This window comes from Trachemys scripta, chromosome 1 (genome assembly GCF_013100865.1).
Source record: "Trachemys scripta elegans isolate TJP31775 chromosome 1, CAS_Tse_1.0, whole genome shotgun sequence".
NCBI lineage: Eukaryota > Metazoa > Chordata > Testudines > Emydidae > Trachemys > Trachemys scripta.
In genome coordinates this window covers 343,986,702-344,010,425 of record NC_048298.1, presented here as the reverse complement: position 1 = coordinate 344,010,425, position 23,724 = coordinate 343,986,702, and the positions used below count along the sequence as shown (strand labels likewise).

At 42.3% G+C, this 23,724-nt stretch overlaps 2 protein-coding genes across 2 annotated transcripts; both read left to right on the top strand.

The window, feature by feature from the left end:
• The first annotated feature begins 4,008 nt into the window (after window positions 1-4,008).
• Window positions 4,009-4,956, top strand: LOC117873201 (olfactory receptor 52E4-like). The gene has a single exon (XM_034762304.1). It carries the CDS (start codon window positions 4,009-4,011, stop codon window positions 4,954-4,956), a length of 948 nt encoding a protein of 315 aa, XP_034618195.1.
• Window positions 4,957-19,071: 14,115 nt separating this feature from the next.
• Window positions 19,072-20,019, top strand: LOC117873193 (olfactory receptor 52E4-like). Its single transcript, XM_034762292.1, has one exon. The coding sequence runs from the start codon at window positions 19,072-19,074 to the stop codon at window positions 20,017-20,019; it is 948 nt and encodes a 315-aa protein (XP_034618183.1).
• Window positions 20,020-23,724: the final 3,705 nt, after the last annotated feature.

The following is a 23,724-nucleotide window of genomic DNA, read 5'->3' as shown; positions in this document are numbered from 1 at the left end:
TGCTTTTCTCTGGACCCTTTCCAATTTCTCCACATCTTTTTTAAAATGCGGTGCCCAGAACTGGACACAATACTCCAGCTGAGGCCTAACCAGAGCAGAGTAGAGCAGAAGAATGACTTCTCGTGTCTTGCTCACAACACACCTGTTAATGCATCCCAGAATCATGTTTGCTTTTTTTGCAACTGCATCACACTGTTGACTCATATTTAGCTTGTCGTCCACTATAACCCCTAGATCCCTTTCTGTCGTACTCCTTCCTAGACAGTCTCTTCCCATTCTGTATGTGTGAAACTGATTTTTTTCTTCCTAAGTGGATCACTTTGCATTTGTCTTTGTTAAACTTCATCCTGTTTAACTCAGACCATTTCTTCAATTTGTCCAGATCATTTTGAATTATGATCCTGTCCTCCAAAGCAGTTGCAATCCCTCCCAGTTTGGTATCATCTGCAAACTTAATAAGTGTACTTTCTATGCCAATATCTAAGTCGTTGATGAAGATATTGAACAGAGCCGGTCCCAAAACAGACCCCTTCGGTACCCCACTCGTTATGCCTTTCCAGCACCACTGGGAACCATTCATAACAACTCTCTGAGTATGGTTATCCAGCCAGTTATGCACCCACCTTATAGTAGCCCCATCTAAATTGTATTTGCCTAGTTTATCGATAAGAATATCATGCGAGACCATATCAAATGCCTTACTAAAGTCTAGGTATACCACATCCACAGATTCACCCTTATCCACAAGGCTCGTTATCCTATCAAATAAAGCTATCAGATTGGTTTGACATGATTTGTTCTTCACAAATCCATGCTGGCTGTTTCCTATCACCTTACCACCTTCCAAGTGTTTGCAGATGATTTCCTTAATTACTTGCTCCATTATCTTCCCTGGCACAGAAGTTAAACTAACTGGTCTGTAGATTCCTGGGTTGTTTGTATTTCCCTTCTTATAGATGGGCAATATATTTGCCCTTTTCCAGTCTTCTGGAATCTCTCCCGTCTCCCATGATTTTCCAAAGATAATAGCTAGAGGCTCAGATACCTCCTCTATTAGCTCCTTGAGTATTCTAGGATGCATTTCATCAGCCCCTGGTGACTTGCAGGCATCTAACTTTTCTAAGTGATTTTTAACTTGTTCTTTTTTTATTTTATCTGCTAAACCTACCCCCTTCCCATTAGCATTCACTATGTTAGGCATTCCTTCAGACTTCTCGGTGAAGACCGAAACAAAGAAGTCATTAAGCATCTCTGCCATTTCCAAGTTACCTGTTACTGTTTCTCCCTCTTCACTAAGCAGTGGGCCTACCCTGTCTTTGGTCTTCCTCTTGCTTCTAATGTATTGATAAAAAGTCTTCTTGTTTCCCTTTATTCCCATAGCTAGTTTGAGCTCATTTTGTGCCTTTGCCTTTCTAATCTTGCCCCTGCATTCTTGAGTTGTTTGCCTATATTCATCCTTTGTAATCTGTCCTAGTTTCCATTTTTTATATGACTCCTTTTTATTTTTTAGATCATGCAAGATCTCGTGGTTAAGCTAAGGTGGTCTTTTGTCACATTTTCTATCTTTCCTAACCAGCGGAATAGCTTGCTTTTGGGCCCTTAATAGTGTCCCTTTGAAAAACTGCCAACTCTCCTCAGTTGTTTTTCCCCTCAGTCTTGATTCCCATGGGACCTTACCTATCAGCTCTCTGAGCTTCCCAAAATCTGCCTTCCTGAAATCCATTGTCTCTATTTTGCTGTTCTCCCTTCTACCCTTCCTTAGAATTGCAAACTCTTAATAAGAAGGTCATGTGAGACTGTATCAAAAGCTGTACTAATGTCTACATATACCACATTTACTGCTTCTCCCCATCCACAGGGCTTGTTACACTGTCAAAGAAAGCTATGAGGTTGGTTTGACATGATTTGTTCTTGACAAATCCATGCAGACTATCACTTATCACTTTACTATCTTCTAGATGTTTGCAAATTGATTCCATAATTATTTGGTCCATAATCTGATCTGGTACATAAATTAAGCTGACTGGTCTGTAATTGCCTGGGATTCCCTTATTTCCCTTTTCATAGATAGGCACTATATGTGGTCTGTTCCAGTCTTCCGGAATCTCCCATGACTTTTCAAAGGTAATAGCTAATGTCTCAGATATCTCCTCAGTCAGTTCCTTCAGAGTATTCCAGGATGCATTTTGTCAGGCCCTGGTGAATTGAAGACATCTAACTTGTCCAAGTAAGTTTTAACTTGTTCTCTCCCTATTTTAGCATCTGAACCTACCCCATTTTCACTGGCATTCTCTATGTTAAGTGTGCAAATACCACCAACCAACTTGGTGAAATTCAAAATAAAAAATGGTTAATCACCCTCACTGCTAAATATTTGGCCCTAATTTCGAGCTGGAATTTGCTTGTCTTCGGCTTCGAGCCCTACGCTCTTGCTCAGCCTTCTGTGGTATATTACAAAGCCCGTTACTCATCAACTCAATAATTTCCTCTGCTAAATCAAATGACTTTGAGGAATCAAGATTCTTTACATCTGTGTTGTTCTCTTGATCCACCAAATGTGTACCCTTGATCAACCAATTTGAACTCTCATAAAAAGATGAAATGAGGTTTATTTGACAAGATCTGTTTTGCATAAACCCTGTTGGTGACTGGCATTACTTACATTTCTAGATTTTTTTTTAACTAATCTCATACCAGCTTTTCCATTGTTTCTTAATCTTGTCGATTCTTTTATAAATAAACCTTTCCCTTTATTTTTTAATTCTTTAAATTTAACACAGGAAATGACATAACATTTTTCTATGATTTCTTTTGTTCTTAATATACATAATAACCTCCTTTTTGTAATCCATAGCCCCGCCAAACATGGAGTTTTCCCTGATGTCTTAACGTTCCTTACCAATTTTCTTAACTTCCGATTTCTATTCTTGCTAGCTATTTTCCCTTTTTCCTCTTTGTTACATATTGCTTCTCAGCCTCTAATTGCTGCTTCACTTTACTAGTAAACTGAGTTTTTACCCAGAGTTGTTCACTTTGTTGATTCTGGAATCATTAGTTTTTCACTATCTAATAAAATGTTATCAAAGAACTACCAAGATTCATTCATATTTTTCTGTCTAAATTTTTCCTCACAATCAGTTTTGCTGACGATTTTCCTCAGCTTTGGGGAATTAGTGCTCTTGGAGCACTATCAATAGTACTGGTTGGGAACTGTCCATCTGAATGTAATCCAGTTTCATTTTTTATTTTCCTTTCCTCTATCATATGCTCCCTTCTTTGTCTCTTGTGCAAACTAACTAAAGAGTCCCAGACTCTTGTATGCTTAATAGAGACTGTGAGACCAAAACTGACCAAATATCCAAAACATGTTATGCTCCATCCCATATCTTAGGGATCTGAACATTGTTTTGTTTTGTCCACTGCTGCGAATGAGCAGGTGTTTCTCTTGAGCTGCTATCAATGGTGCTCAGTTCTTTTCCCTGAGATATATTCTAGTTGGGATGTCTCTCTGAGCACATGTCTTGGCAAAAATTTGTTTTTTTCCCCTCTCTGATTTTGAACTGGATGAATAGGAAATTCCCTTAAGATTGGACTCCTTATCTTGTCTCTCATTACATTAAGAAACAATGAGGGATAAACACTATCCACACGTGTGTTTCCTGATGGTGCCTCTTAAGTTTCCCCCAACATAAGGTGCAGGAATTATTAACGCAGGTAGCAGAATAAAATTATCGAATTGCATTTAGTAGGGTCATTGTTCATAGTTATTTTCTCTGAATAATGAAAATGTAATTTTTCCATGTGTGAAGAGTGATCTATCTGCTTCTCCGATGAGAACAGCCTCCACTACTGCATGCAGTGTCTCATATTAATGTTGTTTCTCCATTCAGGCATTTCTACTGTGACCATCACCCGAGACCCTGGGAACACACAGAAAGTCAGGGAAACACACGGTACATGCAGGAGACACTCCTATGTCTCAGAGTTGGACACTTTCTCTCCTACGCCATGTCAGATTCTAACACAACCGACTTCACCAACCCCTCCACCTTCATCCTACTTGGCATTCCTGGCCTAGAGGCAGCCCATATCTGGATCTCCATTCCCTTCTGTGCTATGTACTTCATAGCCGTCTTGGGGAACTTCACCATCCTGTTCATCGTGAAGAGGGAGCCAAGCCTCCAGGGACCCATGTTCTATTTCCTCTGCATGCTGGCCATCACTGACCTGGTCATGTCCACATCCACTGTACCCAAAATGCTGTGCATCTTCTGGTTTAATTTGAGGGAGATCAGTTTCAGTGCCTGCCTCACCCAGATGTACTTCGTACTCTCCTTCTCAGGGATGGAGTCTGGAATCCTCGTGGCCATGGCTTTTGATCGCTATGTGGCCATCTGCAATCCTCTGAGATATTCCACCACCCTGACAAACTCTGTTGTGGCCAAGATAGGCCTGGCTGTGGTGCTGCGCAGTGGCATACTCACATTACCCTATCCCTTCCTGGCGAGGCAATGGCCATATTGCAGAACCAACATCATCCCCCACTTCTATTGTGGGCATATGGCTGTGGTGAAGCTGGCCTGTGCTGACATCCGCATCAGTAGTTACTATGGCTTGTTTGATCTTCTCTCTGTGATCGGAATGGATGTGTTTTTTATCACCATGTCCTATACTCTGATCCTCCGGGCCATCTTCCGCCTCCCCACAAAGGATGCCCGGCTCAAAACTTTTGGGACCTGCATCTCTCATCTTTGTGCCATCTCAGCTTTGTACATCCCAGATTTTTTCTCCTCCCTCATTCAGCGGTTTGGCCACAATGTGCCACGACATTTCCTTATTCTCATTACCAGTGTGTACCAACTGGTGCCCCCTGTGCTACACCCCATCATTTACGGGGTGAGGACCAAACAGATCCGGGACAGGCTGCTCCAGCTCCTTACTCATAAAGGGACCTAAATATTTTCTCCTTGTGCTCTTGCTCTTAGATTGAGCTCTGTGCAGAGCTGGCTGGTCCATGGTGCTGGGGCCTCTTCTCTCAAAGTCTTTGTTATGGATCATTGGGGGAGACAAGCCCCTGCACCCCTGGCTTCCTGCGATTCACCATGACTCTCAGCCAGCCAGTAAAACAGAAGGTTTATTTAGACGACAGGAACACGGTCTAAAACAGAGCTTGTAGGTACAGAGAATAGGACCCCTCAGCCGAGTCCATTTTGGGGGCCAGTGAGCCAGACGGACACCCACGTTTGTGCCCAGTCCACGTCCCCAGCCAGCTCCAAACTGACTTCCCCTCCTGCCCCTTCTCCTCTCCTTTGTTCCTTTCAAGGACAGGAGGTCACCCCATTCCTTTGTTCTACAACACCTTTAGCTATCACCTTGCAAGCGGGGAAGGGCCCCAGCCATTAGTTGCCAGAAGACTGAGTGTCGGCCATTTATGCACACTGGCCTTTATCCCACTACCTAGAGACTTAAGAAATGCATAGGGGAAACTGAGCCACCCCTACAATATTCAGAGGAAACATTAAGAATAGTCCCAATTCGTCACACACTTACTGGACAGACAGACGCAGATCAAACCCTTCCTTGTCCTTACTGTGCTGTGTCAATGTGATGATCTGGGGAGTCGTTCTATGTATATTACACTGAGTGGCTTCATTTCAAGCATGCATCATTTATACCACGCCTCAGTGACCTATAACATATTAAATGGATATATAAATCACTATATATATGGTTGAAAATGCATTTTAGCTTTCAACTACTTCCTGAACCTTACATATGTTTAGTTACTGGTTTTCCTTACCCCTCAGTGTCCCCTTCAGTAGGGATCTCAGTTCAAGGTCATCATTGAGTACTTGGTATTCAAGGGTCTGAAGAGGTGTCAAGGTTCCTTCCCCACTCTGAACTTTAGGGTACAGATGTAGGGGACCTGCATGAGATGCTCTAAGCTCAATTAACAGCTTAGATCTGGTCTGGCTGCCACCACTATCAAGCACTAATTCCCTTCCCTGGGTAGCCTTGAGAGACTCTTCACCAATTCCCTGATGAACACAGATCCAAACCCATTGGATCTTAAAGCAATGAGAAATTAACCATCCCCCCTTCTTTCTCCCACCAACTGCTGGTGGATCCAGATCTAACCCCTTGGATGTAAAAACAAGGAAAAATCAATCACGTTATTAAAAAGGCTTTTAATTAAAGAAAAGAAAGGTAAAAGAAAACCCTCTGGGAGAGATTAGCATACCAACTACTCTCACAGACAACAGATTCCAAACACAAAGGATGCTCCCCTGGGCAAAAACTTACACAAAAAATACCAAAATACCCAATTTGACTATTCTTCTAATTGCACAAGACAGGTTACAAAGAAATAAACATAAACCTATTTATTTCCTTCACTAATACTCACTACTTAATAAGAGGCTGAATTCTGGAGCTTTCCCACTCTGGTCCAAAGTGAAAACTGACAGACAAAGGGAACTTCCCTCCTTCCCTTTGAACCATCTTGTCCTCCCATTGGTTCCTCTGGTCAGGTGTCAGCTAGGCTAGGTGAACTTCTTAACCCTTTAGAGGTAAAAGAGGCATTAACCCTAAATTATCTGTTTATGACAAGAGGTAAGGATGTAAGGGCACTTTGCATGTTGGCTAGCCCTCACTGATACTGCTTCCCAACCGAGGGTTATGCCCATGGAAAAAGTCCACTATATATATTGTGATATAGATATATATATATATATATCCATTAAATAAGTTATAGGTCATTGACGCAGAAAAGGAAACAACACCAGCGGGACTGTTATAAAATAGTGTAAGAATTGGAGGAAATGGCACCCCTTGGACCCTGGCAGCCCTCCCAGGATTGTCTCTTTGCAATTGTGTGTGTAAAAGTCCTAGGAAACAAAGGCAAAGAACCGATGACGCGACGGAATGGACTATAAATGGTTGTCTATGATTTCCACAAATCAGAGTCATTTACTGATCCAGAGCCCCATGTGGATAGAGATGTGGTTTTCGCCAGGTCTCCATATCTTATGAAGTTATGATTGGAGGGAATCTCGACTGGCCATCAGGACCATTCAGACCTTTGGACTCTGGAATAGCAGGTTTGGGGTGTGAATGTGGTGTGAGTAAGGTTTGTTTTGTCATCAATAAAGAGCATTTAGAGTATTATATACCAACACTGTGTCCGTAGTCTGCTTGCTCCCCATCCCATAGGTAGCCTCTATTGCAGGTCTAACTCTAGGAGTAGTAAACAAGAATCCCTAGGGGATACTGCTTCTCAGCTAATACCAGTAAACAGGCTCAAAGCTTATCACAGCAGGGAAACTATGATAAACATGGTCTGCTGTATGGAATTGGAAACTGAGGAACAGTGTCTCATGGCATTGATGAATATCTCTATTGAGATATCCCCAGTTAGAAAAGCAGAATGGTTAACAATGTGCACAGATACAAAGAGGGCTGATCTACACAGCATTAAAAGTTACACAGAAGTTTAAAAGAACACCTGTGGGTAACACTATAATAACAGTTTTGCAACACTTGGGACTTACATATTCAAAATCTAAAGAGTGTATTTGGTACTCTTGCTCCACAGTAGTCAGTGACCAAGGTGAAGAAGGGATGGATTTTTTGCATGGCCATACCCTGGGTTTTGAAGCAGCTCCAGAGGGGCCTAGCCAGCACGGGAAGTCTGCTTACATCTGTATCTCACTGGACACTGGCAAACCAAGAACCCAAAGATGATCTTAGGGTACGTCTATAGTACGAAATTAATTCAAACTTATTCTATTCAAATTTTTGGAAGCAATTTTATACATTCTGTGCTATGTGTCCTCACTAAAGCACGTGAATTCCATAGAGTGCGTCCACAGTACCGAGGCTAGCATTGAATGTGAGAGCGATGCACTGTGGGCAGCTATCCCACAGTTCCTGCAGTCCCCGCTGCCCATTGGAATTCTGGGTTAAGCTCTCAGTGCAAGATGGGGCAAAACCATTCTCGCGGGTGTTTCTGGGTGTGTGTCGTCACTCGCTCCTCCCTCCATGAAAGCTACAGCAGACACCATACTGCCAGGAGATGGTGCAGTACAGTGCCCCGCCAGTCTCCTGGTACTATGGATCCACCTCGAATGTCCTCTCGTCTTTCTATCTACTCTTTTATCTAACCATTTCCCGCCTTTTTTCAGCTACCGTGAAACAAGAAGCACAGCTTCCGCCACAAACTCTGTTCTCCCGCTCTTGCATCACTACCTAATTTCTCCATGTTGTCTGTCCTGGGCTCCCATGGAAGCTATAGAAGGCAATGATTCCCCACCATTTTTCTGCCACCGTGAAATGAGCCGCAAAGCTTCTGCCGCAAACTCTTCTGTCCTGCTCTTGCAGCTCCAGCGAGCTTCCCGCCTCCGTGAAAGCTACAGAAGACAACCATGTACTGCCTTTATTGGCCATCTTGATCCGAACAGCTCCCTTACGTTTCGCACCCTTTTTCCAGGATTACCCATGCAGGCACCATAGCAAGCATGGAGCCCGCTCAGATCTCCACTGCAGTTTTGACCACTCTAAATACCTTGCGCATTATCCACCAGTATGTGCAGTACCTGCAAAACTGGGCAAGGAAGTGACAAAAGTACGATTACTATACCGAGGAGGACATGGACACAGACATTCCTAGAAGCATGGCATGTGGTGACTGGGAGATCATGGTGACGTTTGGCCAGTTTCATGCTGTGGAATGCTGATTATGGGCCCAGGAAACAAGCACAGACTGGTGGGACCGCATAGTGTTGCAGATCTGGGATGATTCCCAGTGGCTGCAAAACTTTCAGATGCCTAGGGCCACTTTCATGGAACTTTGTGACTTGCTGTCCCCTGCCCTGAAGTGCAAAGACACCAAAATGAGAGCAGCCCTCACAATTGAGAAGCAAATGGCCATAGCATTGTGGAAGCTTGCAACGCCCGACAGCTACCGGTCAGTCAGGAATCAGTTTGGAGTGGGCAAATCTACTGTAGGGGCTGCTGCGCTGCAAGTAGCCAACGCAATCATTGACCAGCTCCTATCAAGGGCAGTGGCTCTGGGAAATGTGCAGACCACTGTGGATGGCTTTAATGCGCTGGGGTTATCCTAACTGTGGCAGGGCTATAGACGGAACCCATATCCCTATCTTGGCCCCAGCACACGGGGGCGGCCAGGACATAAACTGTAAGGGGTACTTTTCCGTGGTGCTGAAAGCACTGGTGGATCACAAGGGATGTTTCACCGTCATCAACGTGGGTTGGCCAGGAAAAGAGCATGACGCTCCCATCTTCAGGAACTCTGGTCTGAGAGAAATCACACACAGCCGGGCAACAGAATTCAGCTTGCAGGCGGCCAAGGGGCATGCAGGGTTCTGCTTCTTCTACATTCATTTCAATGCTTTCAAACTGCTGGGCCCCCTTTCCCATAGCAAGCAATGCCTGGTGGGCTTGCCATATAAAAGGAGGGCCTGCAGACTCTCTGGGATGATCGTTTCACAGAACACACACACACATAGTGCGCACCCATCACGTGGCTCCGATGAGGCTGTGAGCAGGGATGAGCCCTTTAAACTAAACACGAACAGCTCAGCGCGGCTGGGTTCCCTCCCCCGCCACCCACCGCTTGGCTCCAATCAGGCTATATCTCACCAGAAGTTCCTTCTCCACTCCACTTCTCAACTCACCCCTTGCAGTAGTCCACAGACAGTGGTGAGGTAGTGGTGGCATCACCCCCCATAATTGCATGCAGCTCATGGTAGAAGCGGAATGTATGGGGCTGTGACCCAGAGCACCCGTTTGCCTCCCTGGCTTTTTGGTACACTTGCCTGAGCGCCTTGATTTTTGTACGACACTGCTCTGTGTCCCTGGAGTAGCCTCTTTCCATCATGGCCCTGGAGACTTTAGTGGACATATTTGGGTTCCATTTTTTGGAACATAGTTCTGCCATAACAGACTCGTCTCCCCAGCATGCGATGAGATCCAGTACCTCCCATTCAGACCATGCTGGGGCTCATCTGCAAATCCAGAACTGAGTGATCTCCAGTGTTCTTGTCTTCAACACTGAGATGCCCAACTCCCAATGAAATCTAAACGCAAATTAATCCATTTTACCCTGTATAAGGCATATACAGGGTAAACTCATAAATTGTTCGCCCTCTATAACACGGATAGAGAGATATACAAAGCTCTTTGCCAACCCAGGTATTAACACATACTCTGGATTAATTAATAAGTAAAAAGTGATTTTATTAAATACAGAAAGTAGGATTTAAGTGGTTTCAAGTAGTAACAGACAAAACAAAGTAAGTCACCAAGCAAAACAAAATAAAACACGCAAACCTATGTCTAATCAAACTGAATATAGATAAGAGCCCCACCAGTTCCAGAATGCTCCCTTTTACAGATTGATTTCCTTTTAGCCTGGATCCAGCAATCACTCCCACCCCTTGCAGTCACTATCCTTTGTTCCAGTCTCTTTCAGGTATCTTTGTGGGTGGTGAGGCTCTCTCTTTAGCCAGTTGAAGACAAATGGAGGGGGTCTCCCCTTGGCTTAAATAGACTTCCTCTTGTGGGTGGAGACTCCCTCCTCTCTTGTATGCAAAGTCCAGCTCCAAGATGGAGTTCTGGAGTCACCTGGGCAAGTCACATGTGTATGCATGACTGAGTTCCTTACTAGCCAAGCCACATTCCTGGGAAAGCCCAGATGTGGATTGGTGTCACCAAGTTCCTTGTTGGCTTAAGTGTTTCTTGATGGGGCACTTACTGAGAATAGTCTTTTCTTAGGACGCTGACCAACTACTTCAATACAGCCTACTTAGAATTAAACGAGTATGCAGCCAATAGTCGATACAAAAATGATACCTGCATACAAATAAGATCAATAGATTCACTAGATCATGACCTTTACAGAGATATATTACAAGGCATATGTATAAAACACGTCCTAGTCCTATAAAATCATATTTCCATAAAGCCTTATGGGTGGCACCATCACAATAACAATACTTGGAAATGCCTACCTGTGATAAAAGATTTCATGTCATTGTTAAATCTCATAATGCAAAGTTAGTTGCTAATGGCAAATCTTATGACAAAAACATTTGGTTCTGATGGTAAACCTATGAAAAGGTGAAACAGGCATGATTTTGGGAGAAAGCTTTTGTACATGCTAGGAGTAATCAACAAGAAGCCGTACATGGCTATTGCAAGTGATCTCTTGTGATGGTGGACTCTGCATGGTCACCTGTGATGGTGGACTGTGCTGATGGTCACCTCTACTGATGGTGAGCAAACAGGAAATGAAATTCAAAAGTTCCCGGGGCTTTTCCTTCCCACCTGGCTAGTGCATCGGAGTTGAGAGTGTTGTCCAGAGCGGTCACAAGGGAATATTCTGGGATAGCTCCCGGAGGCCAATAATGTCGAATTGAGTACACAATACCTTTAACCCGGGATTGCGATCTCGATTTAAGCGCTACTCCACTTGCCAAGGCGGAGTACAGAAATCAGATTAAAGAGCCCTTGAAATGGAAAAAAAAGGTTTGGTCGTGTGGACAGAATCTTTTTTTTTTTTTCAAATAAACTCGGCTAATTCCAAAATAACCGACCAGTGTAGACCAGGCCTTAGACTGAGATCCCTACTGAAGGAGACACTGTGGGGAAAGGAAAGGAAAACCAGCAGTTAAATACATGTTAAGGTTTAGGAAGGAGTTGAAAGACACAACGGATATTGAACAAACCAAACTTTTCTAACACAAGCCGTGGTATAATAACTGGGATGGGTTGGATCACAGAACCCCCCTTGGGAGCTACCACCCAATGTGCCAAGACTACTTCTGCTCCTGCTTTCCTGCCCTGGCAGCCTGGGACTTCAGTACCTGCCTGGTTTGAGCCAGACTTGTTATCCCACTGCAAACCCAGACCCGGGTCTGAATCACGTCCCTTAGGCTGTTGTATTGTCCTCTCCACATTGAGGGAGGGGCAGACTGGGAAATAAACTGATACTGGGCAGGCTTTTGGCCAGGGTAACATGGTACAGCTCTTGGGTCCTAGGCTGGAGAGCTGAGGCGAACTGGCAGGAGCCTCTCTATTGTTGTTTCATGGATGGCATCTGAAATCATTCATGGAACTGGAACAATGTGTGTCCCTGTCTTTGTATAGCTGTGTAAACACAAGACATGAGAGTATTGCAGCTTGTCACAGCCTCACAGTGTGAGGGGGCCCAGACTGGCATGTCAGAGGGCTCGGCTGTCCCCAATTCCAGGTTGCACCCCAGGGAACTCTGTCACNCTTCCCTCGATTTTCTGGCAATGCTCCTATTAATACAGACCAATATGCTGTTAGCCTTCTCGGTAACAAGGGCTCACTGCTGATTCATATAGCACTTCTCGTCCACTGTAATCCCCAGGTCCTTTTCTGCAGAAATACTGCTTAGCCAGTTGGTCCCCAGCCTGTAGCAGTGCCTGGGATTCTTCCATCCTAATTGCAGGACTCTGCACTTGTCCTTGTTGAACCTCAACAGATTTCTTTTGGCCCAATCCTCCAATTTGTCTAGGTCACTCTGGACCATATCCCTACCCTCCAGCGTATCTACCTCTCCCTCCAGCTTTAAGAGAGGATGTAGATCTGACTGAATAAATAGTTGTCTGTGAAAATGCTAATGACCCACCTGACAGAGGGGAGGAGGAAATTCTCTGGGCTGGTAAGACACAGAAAGGGGCCAGGTATGATTTGCTGGGAGAAGGCACAACGCTTTGCCCAGAGAGCACAGATCACCATCACAACCCTCTAGGAAAAGTGTTATGAGTGGGGATCACAGGGAAAGCCTGATGAGTTTAGAATGTAAGAGCACTTTCCATGTTGTCTAGCCCTCATCACACTGTCGAAGCAGAAGGCGTGGTGTAATAATTATACTTGGAAACGCCTAGCTGTAATAAAAGATTTGATAAAAAGAAGAACAGGAGTACTTGTGGCACCTTAGAGACTAACAAATTTATTAGAGCATAAGCTTTCGTGGACTACAGCCCACTTCTTCGGATGCATAGAGAATGGAAAAGATTTGATGGTATTGTTAAATATCATGATGGAAAATTAGTTGCTAATGGTATATCTTATGACAAAAAAAATTAGCACTGATGGTAAACCTATGAAAAGGTGAAACAGGCATGATTTTGAGAGAAAGCTTTTGGACATACTAGAAGTAATTAACAAGAATCCATACATGACTATTGCTTCTCAGAGAACACCTGTTCACAGGCTAAAAGCTTGTCACAGTAGGGAAATTATAATATACCTGGTGTGCTGTCTGGAGGCACAACACCTCATGGTGTTGATGAATATATGTATTGAGTTACAACTAGATGGAAAAACACAATGGTTAACAATACTACACAGAAAGCACACTTGCTGAATTTTGAGATCATGAGGCTCATCTACAAAGTGTTGAAAGATACATAAAAGTTTTGAGGAACATCTGTGAATAACACTAGAATGTTTGTAACACTTGGAAGTTGTATGGTCAAAAAATAAAGAGGGCCTTGAACACACTGCTTCTGCATCAGCCAGTGACTAACACTCCTGCAGTAAAGTAAGGGGAGAGGTGTGACATTCTGTGCCCCAAAGCAACACCCAGTTGCCCCCATATTTACCATGGTGATCTGACTATGATGTTAGTTTTTATAAAGTATATAAAATATGTGATGTATTTGTATACATATAAAATTTTTGTACCTAATGTTCTGAAAGCATACAAGGGCATGTGACCAGCTCCTGTTCACTGGACTCCATATTGTGCCTGTACATTTCCACTAATTGTGCTGCGGGCTTTTGCTTGGAAAAATGAAGCTCCCTCTACACGGCAGAAGCTATAAAATGTGGAAGCGACACAGCACTTGGCCTCACTCCCCAAACAACGGAACATGAAAGACCTTAGAACCTGGAACTGAACTGGGGCTGTGGCCCCAGGCTGAAGGGATTTCTGGCCTGTCTATGGAAGATTAGTGGATTGTTTGTACCAACAGGGTGACACACTGTTTGATTCAAAGCCTGTCTAGTGTATAGAACTTGAATTGTGATATTTTTTATTTTTCAGATTTCAACATTGTTCTTTACACTATTACTGATAATCACGTAAACAATCAATCGTTCTGTAATTAATAAATCTGTTTTATATTGTTTTACTTACTACAGGATGTTGTTTGAAACGTAAAAGGGAAATCTGCTCAGGCTGATGTATTGTCCTCACCACATTGAGGGAGCGGCAGATTGGGAAATAAACTTATACTTGTCAGGCTTTTGGCCAGGGCAAGACGGTACAGCTCTTGGGTGCTAGGCTGGAGAGCTGGGGGGAACTGGCTGNAGGGCTCGGCTGTCCCCAATTCCAGGTTGCACCCCAGGGAACTCTGTCACCCTCCCCCACAGTGACCAGGCCCCGCAAGACCATGTTTCCATTTCCCTGTTGTCATGTGGTCACTTACGGACACAGAGACCATGGTTATGGAAGGGAAGTCAGGAAACTTGGCTTCTGTCAGTCATTCTCAGTGTGACCTTGGTCTCCACATGCATCAGTGTACTGATCAATGAAATGCAGATGGTTCATAGTGTCTTTCCTTTGCTAGGTGTTTTGAAGATCCATCAATGAAAGGTGCTACACAGTATGATGATAGTTACTGATGAGAAGTACTGATCTCTGATCCCTTAGCTACAGCCCCATGTGTTTCCTGTAAGTGCTTGTGTCTCCTCTTTGTCAAGTTTCTCCAGATCTCTCTGTCTACTATCTACCCATCTATCCTGAAAATTAGGCATTATTTCTAATTTTCTTTCTCATCAATTATAATTTTTAAATACATACACACAAACGTACAGAGCAGCCAATTCCTCTCTGACTCAGCACAGAGCCCAAGAGTTCTTATCTCCTTTTGGGAAGGTTTCTTAATTACTGTTTACTCCTAAAGTTGGATAATTAGCACAGAAGTAGATAGTTGCTTGTCTACAGCCTGTTTACATGCAGATCCTCCTTTCTTCTCTAGAGGTTGAGCGAACCCCACTGGGATTAAACAGAGCTATATTATAAACTGTGCACACAGTTTGTTGGCTCTTGGAATTGGAAGATGCTGTAAATATTGGGTTTAGAGAGCTATGGGTCACGGATACCTGAGGAGGATACCTAAGGAGGACACTTCCATCTCAGAATTCACAGGTACCCATCTCTTGATGAGGAGTTCACCTGATCGACAAACCCTATGCAACGTTTGTGTGGTGGGATAGAGGGTAAGGCTGTGGTCCTTTCTGCTCTGCACAATCATGACACACCCGAGGGCCCTTGCCGTAAGTGCTGAGTTTACTAAAGAATCACTGGCTAAAATGTCACTCTTTTCTGTGCACCCCTGAGCATCCCGCCTGATGGACTCCAGCCTCAAGGTGGTGCATTTCAGTGGCACAGTGAATCCTTCAGGATGAAAGGTGTTAGTTGATGTGCAATACAAGGCCAAATTCTGAGACCACGGCCCGTGCTTTGCTCAGGCCCCAGTGAGGCAAAACTCCCCGTGGAGCAAGAACTGAGTAGAGACATCAGGAGCCAACTGTGTGTTAATGCATAGACACTATCACACCCTCCTTTGCATTTCAGGGCTCTGTCTGGCTTACATTCCATCCCTTCGATAACATTTGTTACTTGCCTATGGATCTTTTCCAGGTTCTCTACATCCTTTCTGTTAATTGGTGTGCAAAATTGGACACATAACTCCAATTGAGACCTAACCCACACCGAGTAGTAGTACCATGACTTGCATGTTATACTTTTGCTAATATAACCTAACATTGCATTTGCCTTTTTTTAAACATTTTTCCTCATGTCCAACCTAAACCTCCCTTGCTACAGTTTAAGTCCATTACTTCTTGTCTTCTCTTCAGAGGTTAAGGAGAATAGTTTTTCTCCCTCCTTGTAACAACCTTTTCGGTATTTGAACATTATTATCATGTCCCTCCTCAGTGTTCTCTTATTCAGATTAAACAAACCTAGATCTTCCAATCTTCCCTCATAGGTTGTGTTTTCAAGCCCCCTAAGCATCCTTTTCTCCAGTTTTTCCAGATCATTTTGAATATTTATCCGATACTAAAAAAACTTGCACCCCTCCCAACTTAGTATCATGTGCAAACTTAATAAGTGTACTCTCTATGCCATGATCTAAATCATTGATGAAGACATTGAAAAGAACTGGATCCAGAATTGACCCCTGCAGAATCCCACTTGTTATGCCCTTTCAACATCACTGTGATGCACAGAGGGAGGGATAGCTTAGTGGTTTGACAATTGGCTTGTTAAACCCAGGGTTGTGAGTTCAATCGTTGAGGGGGCCACTTAGGGACCTGGGGCAAAATCAGTACTTGGTTCTGCTAGTGAAGGCAGGGGGCTGGACTCAATGACCTTTCAAGGTCCCTTCCAGTTCTAGGAGATGGGATATCTCCATTTAAAAAAAAATTGATAACTACTCTCTGGGAGCAATTTTTCAGTCAGTTATGCATTCACCTTATAGTAGCTCAATGTAGCTTCTATTTCCCTAGTTTAATAATGAGAAGATCATGCAAGATGGTATCGAAAGTTATGCTAATGATATACCAGAACTACTGCTTCCCTCCATCAACAAGGTTTGTTACCCTGTCAAAGAAAACTATCAGGTTGGTCTGACATGATTTGTTTTTGACTAATCCATGTTTCCTATAACTTATCACTTTATAATCTTCCAGATGCTTGCAAATTGATTCCATAATTATTTGCTTCATTATCTTACCTCGTATAGAAGTTAAGCTGACTTGTCTGTAATTGCGTGGGTTTCCCTAATTCTCTATTTATAGACAGGCACTATATGTGCTCTTTTCCAGTCTTCTGGAATCTCCCCTGACTCCCATCACTTTTCAAAGATAAGAGCTAATGGCTCAGACATCTCCTCAGTCAGTTCCTTCAGAGTACTCTTGGATGCATTTCGTCAGGCCCTGGTGAATTGAAGACATCAAACTTATCCAAGTAATTTTTAACTTGTTCTTTCCCTATTTTAGCATCTGAACCTACCCCATTTTCACTGGCCTTCTCTATGTTAAGTGTCCAAACACCACCAACCATCCTGGTGAAAACCGAAATAAACAGTGGTTAATCACCCTCACTGCTAAATATTTGGCTCTAATTTCAAGCTGGAATTTGCCTGACTTCAGATTCCAGCCCCTCGGTCTTGCTCAGCCTCTCTCTGGTAGATTACAGAGCCCATTATTACCCATGATTTTCTCCTCATGAAAGTCTCCGCTTGATCACCTTTTTGATAAGTTAAAGAGATATACACCTTAAAGTCTAACAGTCCAGTTTTTTCTCTATCCTCCAATACTTTTTGTGGCTCTTTTCTGCACCCTCTCCAAGTTTTCAACATCTTTTTTTCCATGTGGACCCCAGAACTGGATGCAGTTTGTTTCACCAATCCCATGTGCAGAGGTAAAATCCTTCCCTTGCTCCAACTTATGAACTCAATATTTTCCACTACTAAATCAAATGCCTCTAAGAAATCGAAGTACATTGTATCTTCATTGTTCCCTTGATCCTCCAGATGTGTACCCTTCATCAACTAATGTGTACTCTCAAAAAAAGGATTAAATCAGGTTTATTTGAGAAGATCTCTTTTTTTTATAAACCCTGTTGATGATTGGTATTACTTACATTTCTAGACTTTTTAAATTAATTCCATACCAGCTTTTCCATCCTTTCTTAACCTTATAAATTATTTTATTAAAAAAACACTTTCCCTTTATTTTTAATACTTTACATTTAACACGGGAATTGACATAAATCTTTTCTAGGATTTCATTTGTTCTTAATATACTTAATAACCTCCTCTTTGTGATCCATAGCCCTGCCAAACATGGAGTTTTTCCTGATGTCTTAATGTTATTTGCTAATTTTCTTAACTTCCAATTTTTATTCTTGGCTAGCTATTTTCCCTTTTTCCTCCTTGTTACATATTGCTTCCCTCCCTCCCTCTAATTGCTGCCTTCACTTTACCACTAAACTGAGTGTTTACCCAAAGTTGTTCACTTTGTTAACTGTGGAATCATAAGTTTTCTGCTATCAAATAAACTGTTATCAAGGAATTACCAATATTCATTCAAATTTTTCTCTCTGAATTCCATTCCCCCCCCCCCCAATCAGTTCCGCTAACAATTTTCCTCAACTTTGGGGAATTATTCCTCTTGGAGCACTAAGTGTCAATCAATAATAATGGTTGGGAACTGTCCATTTAAATGTAAATCAGTTTCAATTTTATTTTCCTCTTCTATATCATATGCTCTCATCGTTGTCTCTTGTGTAAACTAAAGAGTCCCAGACTTTTCTGTCCTTAATAGAGACTGGGTGACCAAAACTGACCACATATGCAGAAAATGTTATTCTCCATCCCATAAGTTAGGGAGCTGAACATTGTTTTGTTTTGTCCACTGCTGCAAATGAGCAGGTGTTTCTCTTGAGGTATTATCAATGCACCCAGGTCTTTTCCCTGAGGTATGTTCTAGTTGGGATGTTTCTCACAGCACATGTCTTCGAAATTTTTTTTTTCTTTTGCCCTCTCTGAATTTCAGCAACTGGATGAATGGGGAACTCTCTTCAGTAAGGACTCCCTATCCAGACTCGCATTGCATTAAGGAACAATGATGGATAACCAGTATCCACACTTGTGTTTCCTGCTTGTGCCTCTTAATGTTCCCCCACCACAAAGTGTACACATTATTAATGCAGGGAGCAGAATAAAATTATGGAATTGGATTTAGTAGGGTCCTTGTTCATATTTATTTTCTCAGAATAATGAAAATGTCATTTTTCAGTGTGTGAAGAGTGATCAATCTGCTTCTCCCATGAGAACAGCCTCCACTAATACATGTAGTGTCTCATATTAACGTTGTCTCTCCATTCAGGCATTTGTACTGCGACCATCACCCGAAATCCTGGGAACACACAGAAAGTCAGGGGAACATACAGTACATGCAGGAGACACCTTATGACTCAGAGTTGGACATTTTCTCTCCTACACCATGTCAGATTCTAACACAACCGACTTCACTAACCCCTCCACCTTCATCCTACTTGGCATTCCTGGCCTGGAGGCAGCCCTTATCTGGATCTCCATTCCCTTCTGTGCTATGTACACCATAGCCGTATTGGGGAACTTCACCATCCTCTTCATCGTGAAGAGGGAGCCCAGCCTCCACGGGCCCATGTTCTATTTCCTCTGCATGCTGGCCATCAGCGACCTGGTCATGTCCACATCCACCATACCCAAAATGTTGTGCATCTTCTGGTTCAATTCGAGGGAGATCAGTTTCAGTGCCTGCCTCACCCAGATGTACTTCGTTCACTCCTTCTCAAAGATAGAGTCTGGAATCCTCGTGGCCATGGCTTTTGATCGCTACGTGGCCATCTGCCATCCCCTGAGATATTCCAGGATCCTGACAAACTCTGTTGTGACCAAGATAGGCCTGGCCGTGGTGCTGCGTAGTGGCATAATCACATTACCCTATCCCTTCCTGGCGAGGCAGTGGCCATATTGCAGAACCAACATCATCCCCCACTTCTATTGTGCGCATATATCTGTGGTGAAGCTGGCCTGCGCTGACATCCGCATCAGTAGTTACTATGGCCTGTTTAATCTTCTCTCTGTGAGCGGAATGGATGTGTTTTTTATCACCGTGTCCTATACTCTGATCCTCAGGGCCATCTTCCGCCTCCCCACAAAGGATGCCCGGCTCAAAACTTTTGGGACCTGTATCTCTCATCTTTGTGCCATCTCAGCTTTATACATCCCAGATTTATTCTCCTCTCTCTTTCAGCGGTTTGGCCACAATGTGCCATTGCATATCCTCATTCTCATTACCAGTGTGTACCAGCTGGTGCCACCCATGCTACACCCCATCATTTACGGGGTGAGGACCAAACAGATCCGGGGCAGGCTGCTCCAGCTCTTTACTCATAAAGAGACCTAAATGTTTTCTCCTCTTGCTCTGTCTCTGAGATTGAGCTCTGTGCAGAGCTGGCTGGTCCATGGTGCTGGGGCCTCTTCCCTGAATCACTTACTGGACAGACAGAGAGACATTGAACCCTTTTCTGTCCTTATTGGACTGTGTCAATGTGATGAACTGGGGAATCAGTCTTTGCACACTACATAGATGCTACATTTCTAATTGATCTTACCTGGGTGCCTGAAATTGCAAGCTTGCCCCATCTCTTCTGTCAAACCTCGACTCTGCTGTGTGTCTTCTCCCCAAGGCGCTGCCCCTGTCACTTGCTCCTGTCTTCCCTCCCTAGTCAGCTGCAACCCAGTCATCTCTAAAATAATTATGATCTCACATCATATGGGAAGTCACTTAAGGGGCACAGATTCCTGTTAAAATGTAATTGTTTATTCTTAATTTGTTACTAACACTGTGGAGAGAGAGACCCTGTCAGGACTCCTGGGATCTATCGCAGCTCTGGGAGGATGGTGGGGTATAGTGGGTTAGAGCAGGAGTCAGATACATCTGGAATCTAAATAAGAGACCAGAATGGCCATACTAGGTAAAACCAGTGGTCCATGTAGCCCAGTAGCCTGTCTTCTGAGAGTGCCCAGTGGCAGGTGCTTCAGAGGGAATGAACAGAACATGGCAATCAGGCTATGATTCATGTGGAGCAGCTTGGCAGAAGGGGGCAGAAGCCCTGAACATGGGCTGCCTCAGCTTCATCTGGCAGGAGTTCAAGCCTCCCACCCCAGTAGGCGCCACTGGGGGAGGGGAAGAGCCTGGGCTGCCTGGGTGGAATGGCAGAATTCAGGCTGCCCTGAGCCATAGCTGCAGCCACAGAGTCAATTTTGTCCCTAAAGTTCTGAAAGCAGCCAAGGGCATGTGACCAGCTCCTGGGACACTGGACTCCATCTTGTGCCTGTACTTTTCCACTAACTGTGCTGGGGGCCTTTGCTTGGAAAAATGAAGCTACCTCCACATGGCAGAAGCTATAAAATGTGGAAACAACATCATCACTTGGCCTCACTCCCCCCAGAACTGAACACAAAAGACATTAGAACCTGGGACTGAATGGGGCTGTGGTCCCAGGCTGAAGGGGTTTCTACCCTATGTATGGGAGATTGGTGGATTGTTTGTCCCATCAGGGCGATGCACTGTTTGATTCAAAACCTATCTAGTGTATAGAACTTAGATTGTGATGTTGTTTATTTTTCAGATTTCAACTTTGTTCTTTACACTATTACTTATAATCATGTAAACAATCGATCTTTCTGTAATTAATAAATCTGTTTTATATTGTTTTCCTTAATACAGGATGTTGTTTGAAACGTAAAAGGGAAATCTGCTCAGGCTGATGCATTCTTGAAGATATAGTTGCCAAGCAACAGAAATGCACTCTCTGCTTCTAATCCTAACCACTCACTAATATTTGAAACATGGGCTTTTCTTATTTCCATACAGCAGAGGTTTAAAATAATGTTAAATATAAAGTAATGCAAAATTCCTTGTTACCAAATTAATACAATACATTTGGCAAATAGTAATATATTTTTACCAATTTATGTTACAAATTTTAAATAAGGAAATAATTTGTTTATTCAAATGTTTAACCCTTTTTTTTTGTTTGTTTGCCTTATTTTGTATAGTTATTAATAGAATTCTGGCACCATTTGATTTTAATTATAAGTTTGTCCTGTATATCATGTGTGTTATCTAGTGTGGTATGTTGTGTGTGTCACGTGACTATTTTTTATTATTTTTATTTTGTTGTAACAAAAGTCAATTTTATACCCTTTTAAAAATTTATGTATATGTGGTACCATACTGTTTTAAAATCATGGTTAGGGTATAAGCATAGTATTATTAGCACCAATTTTTTGTGCAAAGTTCAAAAAGGTTTCAGTTACAAATATATGTACATATATTTTTGCCTCAACAAATAATTCAATTGCATACAAAAATAATTCTCTTATCAATCACAGTTTTGTTTTGTTTGTTAAGATTTTTTTTATTTGTTATTCAAAGAAAAAATGTAAGGGGAAACCTCAACATTAAGGTAAAGATAATATTAATAAAATGTTAATTTCTTGTTTGGGCTTTTTATAAACTTGTTTGCACTTTTAAATATAGTTATAAGGATATCATAACCAAAATGTTTTAAAATAACAATTTATGCATAAAGCTAACCAAACAATTTGAACAGGTTTCCACCTTTGGCTCCCAAACATAACAAAGCATCATGAAAGTATACCCTCAAATACCCTCAAAATACTGTATTTAAAATTTATTTTGGTTAAATTTTATAGTTGGTTTAATTTTGTATGCTTTTCTTTTGTTATGTTATGTTAATGGGAAGCAGTGGTTGTTAAAGTTGTGCTTCTAAACAGTTAACAAGACTGAAATTGGTATCACAAGCAAATTAACTCTAAAACGCTTGGTAAAAATTCTGTTAACTCTTTTGTTGAAACAAATTGTTCACCAAGGGAAAGCAATACACCTTCTCATGGAAGATTGTGAGCATTTATTTTAGCCGTTAAGCATTACATTTCGTATAAAAATATTAGTAATGCACTTCAAATGAAAATGAATGTCTATACAACAATTGCAAAAGTATAGCTTGTGTTATAAAAGGCTTGGTCCCTATTACATTGTTCTTATTACATTGTAAACAAACTAAGTTAAACTGTGTATTAAGTTTGGGTTACTGAAAACAAAAACAAACAAACAAACAAAAACCCTTTATTATGTTAACTAACTAGCTGTTTAAGTTGCATCCCACAGACCAAAGACACCAGAAAAGATCACACCCTGAAGACATCAGAAAATATCAGTATATAGCGAAGAAACCCCCAAGCATCAAGAAAAGAAAAATGAAGTGCTTTATAAATAAGAGACTGGTTAAATACACCTCTACCTACCATATATGGACAATTAAGTTAACAATCAGCTAACAAACACTAGCTGGACCAGGATAAGCCATCATTTAACCTCAACTTGGTTACTATGTAAAAATAACTGAATTATTGCTGTACTACTATATTATTGTTGTTCTGTTGTCTTATTGCTGTATTGTATTATTGCTGTACAACATTTACAATGTGCATAACCTTGGTAAACTGTTTAACCAACACACAGGTAAAAAGTAATAAACAAATGGCAGCAAACAACATGAAGGCAAGGAAAAAACAATGTGGTAAACAAACAAAAAGTTACATCGTAACTACAAATTGGGTAAACAAATTGCCTGTTAATACCAGTCATAATTTGGGTCAGTGACACTGCATCCTAACTAAGGCACACGTTATTCAAAACAATCTTGTTCAGTGTCTGGGTACCAATACTAAATCCTGACACAGCACTATTTGATCAATTGGTTACTGTCCATTCATGTTATAGGTTACCCTTATGGCTGGTTGTCACCCTCTGGTTAGCTTCACTGAGCAGGAAATAGAAGTGGCTAGCTTCTCTGTTCCATTGGTTGCATGGTTCTGTGATACACCAGTAGTTGATGCAGATTCAGTTGTTTCTTATGGATGCTGTCTTCTAGATAACCTACTGAATGGACAGTACTGGGTAGTAACTAATTACAATATATTTATATATAAAGGCCTCAGTGGTAGTGAATTTCTGTTTTACTTTTCATATACATAGCACTATGGGACACACTATCACAATCCCTATCCCAATATTTCA

Excerpts from the sequence above, each read along its gene's own strand:
- LOC117873201 (XM_034762304.1), top strand. The coding sequence starts at position 4,009 with ATGTCAGATTCTAACACAACCGACTTCACCAACCCCTCCACCTTCATC.
- LOC117873193 (XM_034762292.1), top strand. The coding sequence starts at position 19,072 with ATGTCAGATTCTAACACAACCGACTTCACTAACCCCTCCACCTTCATC.